Genomic DNA, 11,292 nt, shown 5'->3' on the forward strand with positions numbered 1-11,292 from the left:
TTTTTTGAGCGCAAAGATATACTGATCATTAAAATGTTTGTTTTCATGAATTCTTTTCAATAAATCATATTTACACTGACTTTTGATTTATCGATTTCAACCTGTTCCTCTGTAGAAAGTTTTCGTTTGGTTAATTAACATAAGTGTACATCTGGTTCTGTGCATTTTTTTCTTTTTCCTTTTTTCCGGTCATTTTATCCTTTCCGGTATTGAGTGTATATATTAACTGGCGGGATCCGGGACGCCCGGACTGGCCGGGATCCGGGATCGTATAAGATATATAGGAAAAACTAATAAACTATATTTGTGTTGATTATTGTCGTAATGAAAGGCCATTAAACGTTAAGTTTTTTTTATTGTATGTAATGAACGTTAAATTAATTAAACTTAGGATATAAATATATTTAGAGCTATTTATTAACTATTAACAATTAACAATATACCTAATTAATTGGCAAAATCAAAGACTACATTCTTGAATTGGTCAAATCCCGGGATCCCTTTATGTTTTAATGCGATCCCAGCTTTTCTGAAAACTATATTCTTGAACTGGCCAATTCCTGGGATCTCTTTATATTTTAATACGATCCCGGCTTTTCTGAAAACTATATTCTTGAACTGGTCAATTCCCGGGATCCCTATATGTTTTAATAGGATCCCGGCTTATCTGGAAAACATCTTAGACTGGTCAATTTCCGGGATCTCTATATTTTTAATAGGATCCCAGCTTTTCTGGCTGAATTGATTGACAACTTGTGTTTACTTTAGGACTTGTGTCTGTCACTCATTCCAATACTGAATAACATTATACAACTTAACTTCGTATAAAGAGACATCTTTATGAATTTTACCTATCTAACATTTATTTGGTCAAGGTCAACAGGCCATACAGTAAATGTGCATAGACATAGGGACTTCATTTTATCTGTTTACATGCATCTTCATATATACTCATATTCCTCTTTGTTAAACTGAGAGAACAGGCTTCCATCACTTTTATTTTGATGTTCGCTCAAGTCTCTTCAGCTAACAGAACTGTCATTTTTACATTTAAACGCACCCCTGGAAAAAAAAAAGAAGCGAGTCGCTACTAGCTTTTTTAAAAGCTAACCTTGTCTAACTTTAAAATAGAACAATGGGTAAAACAACTTGGTATTCAAAACTTTCAAGGCGTCTTCAGTAGAAATAATTTACCTTCTAATAGTAAAGAATGCGGGATAATAAATTTAGATGACTTTATTGGACCGGGTACACATTGGGTGTGTTATTACAGAAATAATTACTTCGACCCTTTCGGACTTCCTCCACCAAAAGAGGTAATCAGTTACATTCCAGGTTTGAATTATAACAATATACAGTATCAAGATAAAACAAGTGTGCTGTGTGGTTATTATTGTTTATATTTCATACATTTATTACAACAGAAAGTGTCTTTATATGATATATTATACAAACATTTAAACATCAATAATCAAAAAGAAAATGAACAAACAATAATAAACTATTTCACTAATGTTTAAAAATAGTCTGCCGACACCCGTCGGTTTGCGACTCTACAAAAGTTTTCCAATATCCAACACAGCGAATGGTAAAATCAGCCTGCCGACACTCGTCGTTTTGAGCCTCTACAAAAGTTTTCCAATACAAGAACCTTCCCTTACAAGAGCCTTTTAGGCTCGTCGGTCCCCTTACAAGTTTTCCAATATTCAACACAGCGAATGGAAAAATCAATCTGCCGACACTCGTCGTTTTGCGACTCTTATTCCACGGATATTCAATTACCATTTCAATTCATCAAATATCCGTGGAATAACACTCCAATGCTTTTGTAGAAAATGCAATGACAATGAACAATGAATTATATCAGAATGATTGAGTGAAAACTTGTACAATTTAATCAAAAAGTTACAGTGTGAAATTTTATATTGTAAACCGTTTTCTATTATTTTGTTTAAAAAACCTCCTTTTTCAAAATCCTTGATTCTTTTTAAAACCTCTCCTTTTTGAATATTATAAAACAACTTTGTTCTTCCAGCACTCTGCGTATGTCTGTCTAGTGTTTTTAAAGTTTTAAAACAGCTGTCGGTGTTTTCAAGCTCCAACGTAACCTCTCCAGCCAAGTTCCGATCTTTTGAATATGATTTTTGTACTTCATTTTTCACTTGATTGTATGTTTTTTTTGCTTTTGTTTTATTACTTTGTTGACGTAGGTTTTGTTGCACATCTGGAACCTGCTGCAACGATTTCAATCCCAAATCGTTAATCTTTTTTATTTCATCTGTTCTTATTAAGTCTTTTTGTTTATTATTCAATGAAGCCATTTGATCTTCTGTAACTTGTTGTTGAGCATGATCTTTCATAAAATTATGAATGTTAGAAATGTACTCAATTGTGTTTTTATAAGTACACATTTCATTAAATTCATCGTGCGTAATTACTTCTCCGTTCTCCGTTTTACGAGAAAGAAAATCTTCCAGGGATTTTATATATTTAAACATCTCTATCGCAAATTGTTCAGCCCTAAAATAAAAACAAAAATTTAATGATTAACGAAAGAACTTCTTAGATAAAAGAATAAATAATTCATTTACTATATTTGTTAAAGAAAAATGGTAAAACAACTTACATTCTGTCTAACCACTCTGTATTCCTGGCTGATGAAATAATAACAACGCATTTAACATCTATTGAGCTGCACACTAGGCGAATGTTCTGGATGACGTTTCACTATTGATCTTTAGCGGAAAACTGTACACGTGATACGGAACGACATATTGATTTATAGGCTGCAACTATTTAAAAGTTGGTTCCGGATAAACATTTTTTTACTCATGATTAGCCGCCTTGTTTTACAAACTTAGATTTCAATTTACCGCATGAAGCACACGCGGCTTTTATCATTAATCTTCCGTTTTTTGTTGTAACATATTGAGGATTTACATTATCGGTGTATGTTCGTTCTTTTAAACAATATATTTGTTTTTGTAAACTCATTTATATATATTTTAATTATAAAAAAGGACTCGTCGGTTCCCGCCTGTATTCTATTTATGAGTAGTATAGAATATGATGGTTCCGGGGGGTTTTTGGCCTGAGGGTGTTCTTAAATCAATAAAATGGGGTTTTATGTCGAGCTGTCTTACTTTTTGGGTTGATGGGTAAGCTATGTCGAGCTGTCTTACCCTTTGGTTTGATAGATAAACACTTTTTTAGGCTTCAAAGTGTCCCGGAACCATCATATTCTATACTACTTACAATTATTTCCAGGAATATGTTTACAATTTAAGATCGTTCTGAGAAGGAATAATATTGGTTGATATAAAAAAGTACAAAACCCATTTTAAACTTTGTTTTCTTTTTATTTGGTATACCTTAGACATTTGTCATAATTATACTAGTAATACTAGAACTGGAGAAGAAAGCTGATAAGATTTGTCTCGGGTACTTTCTATTAGATAACCAGTGTTGCTTTTGGTGCATCATTCACGATTTAAGTGTAACCTGGTAAATATTGTCTCACTCACATTTAACTTTTTCTCATTTCACACGGGCCAGATTGGCAAAAGTCTTATATTTACCGAATGTCTAAAACCATGATAAAATATACATGTTTAGGTTTTTGTTTTCAAAGATATCGCTGAAACCCAGTCACATACAATACGCTTGCTAGCTTATTAGGTCTCAGCAACCGTATGCGCTAATTTATTAAAGGACCCCCCCCCCCCACACACACAAATGGTTCATTAACTTTTCGTGTAGATTTTTTTTTTAAATTTTGCATTTTACCGCTTAAATCTTATTTCCACCCAAGGCTTATGTCGAAATTTGTAACCTTAACTTATAAACTCGAATATCGTAGAACTGATATTACTTTCAGACAATTTTATAACATTTATTGAGCGCATTTATCAAAATAGTTATTCTAGAATTTCTATTATAATACGATGTGCAGTTTTATTTTGACGAAAAAAATGCTGTTTACTTTTCTACATATACTAATATATACATGTATATATTTGATATCGTCGCTATCCAATTTTTATGACAACGTTGTAAATACAAAATCATGTATACACATATAACTGAAATAAAATTCTTCTATAAGATATATGAATTAAGTGAAAAGAGCATAGTGCATAATGTTTATGGTGTGAGTTGTGCTCACTGCATGATGTTTATGGCGTGAGTTGTGCTCACTGAGCGATGTTTATGGCGTGAGTTGTGCTCACTAATTGATGTTTATGACGTGAGTTGTGCTTACTAAGTGATGTTTATGGCGTGAGTTGTGCTCACTGATTGATGTTAATGGCGCGAGTTGTGCTCACTGAGTGATGTTTATGGTGTGAGTTGTGCTCATTGAGTGATGTTTATGGTGTGAGTTGTGCTCACTGAGCGATGTTTATGGCGTGAGTTGTGCTCACTAATTGATGTTTATGACGTGAGTTGTGCTTACTAAGTGATGTTTATGGCGTGAGTTGTGCTCACTGATTGATGTTAATGGCGCGAGTTGTGCTCACTGAGTGATGTTTATGGTGTGAGTTGTGATCACTGAGTGATGTTTATGCCATGAGTTGTGCTCACTGAGTGTTGTTTATGGCGTGAGTTGTGCTTACTAAGTGATGTTTTTGGCGTGAGTTGTGCTCCCCGAGTGATGTTTTTGGTGTGAGTTGTGCTCACTGAATGATGTTTATGGTTTGGGTTGTGCTCCCTGAGTGATGTTTATGCCGTGCGTTGTGCTCACTGAGTGATGTTTTTTGGTGTGAGTTTAGCTCTCTGAATGATGTTTATTGTTTGGGTTGTGCTCCCTAAGTGATGTTTATGCCATGCGTTGTGCTCACTGAGTGATGTTAATGACGTGAGTTGTGCTCACTGAGTGATGTTTATGCTGTGGGTTGTGCTCACTGGGTGATGTTAATGGTGTGAGTTGTTCTCATTTAGTGATGTGTATGGTGTGGCCATGTTCATGTAGTGATGCTTATGGCTGGCGTGAGTTGTGCTCACTGAGTGATGTTTATGGTGTGAGTTTTGCTCACTGAGTGATCTTTATGGCTTGTGTTGTGATCATTGAGTGATGTTTATGGCTTGAGTTGTGCTCACTGAGTGATGATTAGTGTGTGAGTTGTACTCATTGAATGATGTTTATGGCGTATGTTGTGCTCATTGAGTGATGTTTATGAAGTGAGTTGTGCTCATTGAGTGTTGTTTATGGCGTGAGTTGTGCTCACTGAGTGATGTTTATTGTGTGAGTTGTACTCATTGAGTGATGTTAATGGTGTGAGTTGTGCTCACTGAATGATGTGTATGGTGTGAGTTGTGCTCATTGAGTAATGTTTATGGCGTGTGTTGTGCTCAATGAATGAGTGATGTTAATGGTGTGAGTTGTGCTCACTGAGTGATGTTAATGGTGTTGTTCTCATTGATTGATGTTTATGGCGTGAGTTGTGCTCATCTCACTGAGTGATGTTTATTGTGTGAGTTGTGCTCACTGAGTGATGTTTTTGTTGTGAGTTGTGCTCACTGAGTGATGTTAATGGTGTTGTGCTCACTGAGTTATGTTTATGTTGTGAGTTGTGCTCACTGAGTGATGTTTATGTTGTGAGTTGTGCTCACTGAGTGATGTTTATGTTGTGAGTAGTGCTCACTGAGTGATGTTTATGTTGTGTTTTGTGCTCACTGAGTGATGTTTATGTTGTGAGTTGTACTTACTAAGTGATGTTTATGTTGTGAGTAGTGCTCACTGAGTGATGTGTATGGTGTGAGTTGTGCTCACTGAGTGATGTTTATGGCGTGAGTTGTGCTCACTGAGTGATGTTTATGTTGTGAGTTGTGCTCACTGAGTGATGTTTATGTTGTGAATTGTGCTCACTGAGTGATGTTTATGTTGTGAATTGTGCTCACTGAGTGATGTTTATGTTGTGAATTGTGCTCACTGAGTGATGTTTATAGTAAGGGTTGTAGGCATATGTAGTAAGTGATGTTAATGGCTTGACTTGCAGGCCTACGCAGTGAATGATGTTTATGGTGCGGGTTGTGTTCAGTTGGTGATGTTTATGGTGTGAGTTGTGCTCACTGAATGTTGTGTATGGTGGGAGTTGTAGGCCTACGCAGTGAGTGTTATTTATGGCGCGAGTTGTACTCACTGAGCGATGTTTATGATGTTGGTTCTGCTCAGTAAGTGATGTTTATGGTGTGAATTGTGCTCACTGAATGATGTATATTATGTGGTTCAGTGAGTGATGTTTATGGCGTGAGTTGTGCTTATTGAGGAATGTTAATGGCGTGAGTTGTGCTCACTGAGTGAAGTTTATGGTGTGGTTATGTTCATTGAGTGATGTTTATGGTGTGAATTGTAGGCTTACGCAGTTCTTGATGTTTATTGCATGAGTTGTGCTCACTGAGTGATGTTAATGGCGTGAGTTGTGCTCACTGAGTGATGATTATTGTGTGGTTATGTTCAGTGAGTGATGTTTATGGTGTAAGTTATAGGCCTACGCAGTGAGTGATGTTAATGGTGTTGGTTGTGCTCACTGAGTGATGTTTATGGTGTGGTCATGTTCAGTGGGTGTTGTTTATTATGTGGGTTGTTTCACTGAGTAATCTTTAATAATTCAGAGTTGTGCTTACTAAGTGACTTTTATGACGTGAGCTTTGCTCACTGGGTGACGTTGATGGTGCGAGTTGTTCTCACTGAGTGATATTCATGGTGTCAATTGTGCTCAGTGAGTGATGTTTATTGTGTGGGTACATACGCGTACAAGACTATTGTTATTTCATGTATATTCCTTTTGGATTCTGTCTTCCACTTAATAAAAATTATTTAAAAGGTCATCTTATATCATTTTACATTTACTACAGTGGCCTAGTACGTCATAAAACTAAAAATTGAAGCATGCAATGTTTGACTTACCATAAAGTTGTTTGTTTTTTAACCTATCGGGTTGATGCTTCCCCCACGGCATAACGTCGTCATTGCATCCGTTTGGCATTCCATTATACCCCGTACTTATTATTCTATTGTCGGCGTTCACGATGCAAGAACCAACCTAGCTTGAGATAATAAACACATCAACTCGTGAACATTCGGTATATTTTGTCGCTGGTCGTACCTTACAAACATTAACAATCATCAATGACAATGAACAAGTGAAAACATTGTCACTTAAACACTTCGAAAACAACATATAAAAGGTACGGGCAACGACAAAATTTTACGATTTTATTCGCTTTAAAAAGCAAATGTAATTTCAAAAGAATTTTGTAAATAAAGGAAAGTAAAATAAAGAGTCAATGTATTTTTAACTATTGACTTGTCTCTAAAAATGTAGAAATGATTATTGCGAGAATAGTCATATGGTATGCATTACGTTCTTACAAAACAAAAACCGCCGGGCGAGGGCAACGCTCGACTTTACTACTTTTTTTCTAAAAGCAAACAAATAAACGGTTTAAACAAATCTTTAAAAATTAATCATTAATTTTTATGAGTAAATGACAAAGTTAAGATTTGTTTGTTTGTTTGTTTGTTTGTTTGTTTGTTTGTTTCATTTTACGCCTTTTCCCAACAGTATTTCAGTCATATAGGCGGGTAGTTTCCTAACAGTTAAGAAAATATAATAAATATTCAATCATTTGAAGGTCAAGGTTATGTAAAGTTACAGTCAATTATGCAGGCAAAAATCAGTGAAAATTCATTAATTTAACCTTGAAGGTCCATGGCATTAAAGTTAATTTAAGTTTGATATTTATATGGAAAGAATCTTGTGTTATAATATGAAGTCAATCCATTCATTAATAACAAAGTTCTAGCCAGTTACAGTAACAACAAAAAACCCTGAAATTATAATAATTTGACTATTAAAGTCGAGGTTATTTATGAGTGAAGGGCAAGGTCTGTCTGGTTACCTAAAAGATTGTTTTGTTACAGCAATGGCAACGACGGGAACGCCGACATGACTGTAACAATACCACTAACTTTTTTAAGTCTAGCTAAAAATGAATATGTATCCAATTGGCACAATTCCATCTTAGTGTTTGAAATTATTTTCTGTCCAATATGATTGCAGTATTTCAAATGAATCGTAACACATTTACTTTGTGTTAATCAGTCTAGTAAATCGACAATTTATAAACATTATTTAAAACATTAAGCCGGTTAAAATCTATTAATACATTGTACGTATTTACAAAATTAAATTAGTCGCGCGGCTTATTGTAGACGTTTTATTATTATTAATTACATAATAAAATGATAATATATGAACTGAATTATCATTGATCAAGGAATATATGTTTTCAGTGTGAAGGTATTTCATACAATAAAGTCATGTTAAAGACTAAAATTTAAAAAAAGTATAGTATTTTACCTGCGTGACTGGGTCTTTACTTCTTTGGGCTGTAATCAAGGCCACGCCCATAAAATATTCGTCCCAGCTGATATACCATTGTCTCTTTTCGTTTGATGATTTTACTGTATAATTTAAAAAGTGCAGTGTTTATTCATTCATAGTTCGTTAAAGATCCTGTAACGCAATTAGTTATGATTTTGATATAAAAAATCTGATGCTCAAGTGAAGATTTATCAACATTGTAAATTCCAAAAAGCACTATTTGTATAGATGTTAACGCGTTTAACATTTCATGTAAATAAAGGGAGGTAATTGTAATTTTATTTCGATAAAATCTAAGCCAGTTTAAACTTTTAATTACTTCTATATGTATATAGACATTAGCTGTACATATTTGTCTCATTCTTGGGTGTTTGGAAATTGTTTTAGATGAATAATGATATACACACATATATATATACAATTTCACATTATATATAATGTGTGTTACATCCTGAATTACAACATGTAAGATCTTTAAGCTTTATATAATATGTTATTAACATTGACCGAAGAATGATGGAAAATCGGAAAGGAACAAAATTCTGCATGTATCTGATTAACAACGTGAAATACTTGGAGAGATAAAATTAAAGTGTCATAGAAAAAATTCGTCGCTATAGGACTGCTTTTATCATCGACATCTGTTGCATGTTATTGATATACAATACTAATATGAAAATATACGACACACATATATACAACATAACATTAGAAAACTCACATACGACAGCATATTGATCGTTTGAGAATTTAAACTGTATTAGAATAAAATTGCCCGTACGAATATTTTGTAATTTATTCATAAATACTTAGTTTGTTAGATCTACTACATGTATATTCATAAAAGTTTTGTGATATTTGTTTATAAAAATGTACATGTGTTTATATATACGTGTATGCATTAAAGCTTTCCATATTTCACAAATGACTGAACTCGAAAAAAGATGTATTCATGTGTAATTTTCCCCATTGATCAACTGAGAACATTAATTTTAGTGTATCGATGGTCTCACTATAAAATGCCGAAGGTAAATAAGTAAACTATATATTATATTAAATGATATGCTCTGTCCCATCATCCGAGGACCTCCCTACCACCCCACCCCATCCATCTTGTCATCCCATCACCATTGAAGTGTACAACCCATCCTCCGAGGACCTCCCTACCATCCCACCAAATCCATCTGGTCATTCCATCACCATTGATGTGTACAACCCATCCTCCGAGGACCTCCCTACCATCCCACCAAATCCATCTGGTCATCCCATCACCATTGATGTGTACAACCCATCCTCCGAGGACATCCCTACCATCCCACCAAATCCATCTGGTCATTCCATCACCATTGATATGTACAACCCATCCTCCGAGGACCTCCCTACCATACCACCAAATCCATCTGGTCATTCCATCACCATTGATGTGTACAACCAACCCATCCTCCGAGGACCTCCCTACCATCCCACCAAATCCATCTGGTCATTCCATCACCATTGATGTGTACAACCCATCCTCCGAGGACTTCCCTACCATCCCACCAAATCCATCTGGTCATTCCATCACCATTGATATGCACACCCCATCCTCCGAGGACCTCCCTACCATCCCACCCCATCCATCTGATCATCCCATCACCATTGATATGCACACCCCCATCCTCCTAGGACCTCCCTACCATCCCTTCCCATCCATCTGATCATCCCATTACCATTTACCACAATGATAAGCTCAAGTTTCAAACATTTGAAACATTGTCAAATGTATACTATGTATAGTTCTGCTCTGTTGATTTTAAAATAATTATTGTTTGATCAATGAATGCAAGAAAAATAAATTTACTGCATCATGCATCATACAATATTAATTCCACTAAAGGGATGAGGAAAGCGTAAATGTATTACATTATACTATAATAACCTACATTTTATGGAACAAAATGTACTGACCTTGCATCACTATATCTATCTACACGAGCACGGCTCTCATCTTAAATTCAATATACCACTTGATATGTGTGTCGTCTCGTTCACTTTAACATCTTGTCTGCATGACAGATTAGCATGGAGATGTTAATATAAAATCAAGGAAATGACAATGTTATCAACATATGTATAATATATAGCGTTTGTGGAGCGTACCGTAAACAAGTAGGTATATTACGGCGTTTGAACTGACACAAATACAAACAGCTTTATCAGCATTGATTTTATAACATACATCTATTAATGTTTAAGTATTGGTGTTAGTGCGCGTTTTGACTCAACAGAATTTCGATATGTCCAATTTATTGTAAAGAATGAAAATTTAAATATTCCTCATTGATTATATACTTTATTCTTTTGCACGGCGAATCGCGAGTGATGTCAATATATACATGTGTAACACGAACGTTCTTGAATTGCAAGGCCCTTCATGAAAATTCAAAAAATTCTACAAAACAACCATTTTTCTTCAAATTGATATGTTAGGCCATGTTTAAACATGGAAAAACGCGATTGGGTAATTTCAGGTATTTTCATCATTTTCTGTTAATATTCCTTCGCTCTCCAATATTATAGTTCAAGGAACAATTAATATTGAAACCTTTAAATGAAAAGCATGGAAGTGAATGGTTGATGTGTGAAATAACTGGTTGGTATGGAAGTCACTGGATGCTATGGAAAATCATTTGTTGCTATGAAGAGTCAATGGTTAACACATGAAAAACCATTTAGTTGCTAGTGAAAATCGATGATTGCTATGGAAGTCACTGGTTGCTTAGGAAAGACGACGTACGGTTGATATAAAATTAATTGATAGGTAATGAAAGTCACTGGTTGCTATGGTTTCCACTGGTTAATATGGACGTCACTGGTTTCCATGGCAGTCAAAGGTTGTTATGGAAAATCACTGATTGCTATGGAA

At 34.9% G+C, this 11,292-nt stretch overlaps 1 protein-coding gene and 1 long non-coding RNA gene across 2 annotated transcripts; both read right to left on the bottom strand.

The window, feature by feature from the left end:
- Positions 1-1,163: 1,163 nt before the first annotated feature.
- On the bottom strand, positions 1,164-3,260 carry LOC132748989 (uncharacterized). Its single transcript, XR_009628346.1, has 2 exons — positions 2,627-3,260; positions 1,164-2,520 (listed from the first exon to the last, which is right to left on the bottom strand). It is a non-coding gene; the product is annotated as an uncharacterized LOC132748989 (long non-coding RNA).
- Positions 3,261-6,907: 3,647 nt separating this feature from the next.
- On the bottom strand, positions 6,908-10,482 carry LOC132748984 (deoxycytidylate deaminase-like; the record flags this gene model as incomplete). Its single annotated transcript, XM_060738647.1, is given in 3 exon segments — positions 6,908-7,043; positions 8,364-8,467; positions 10,335-10,482. Coding segments are annotated over 3 exon segments (247 nt in total), but the record flags the coding sequence as incomplete, so codon positions are not given.
- Between the last annotated feature and the right edge of the window lie 810 nt (positions 10,483-11,292).

Source organism: Ruditapes philippinarum, unplaced genomic scaffold, assembly GCF_026571515.1.
Source record: "Ruditapes philippinarum isolate M1 unplaced genomic scaffold, ASM2657151v2 ctg11884_1_1_1_1, whole genome shotgun sequence".
NCBI lineage: Eukaryota > Metazoa > Mollusca > Bivalvia > Venerida > Veneridae > Ruditapes > Ruditapes philippinarum.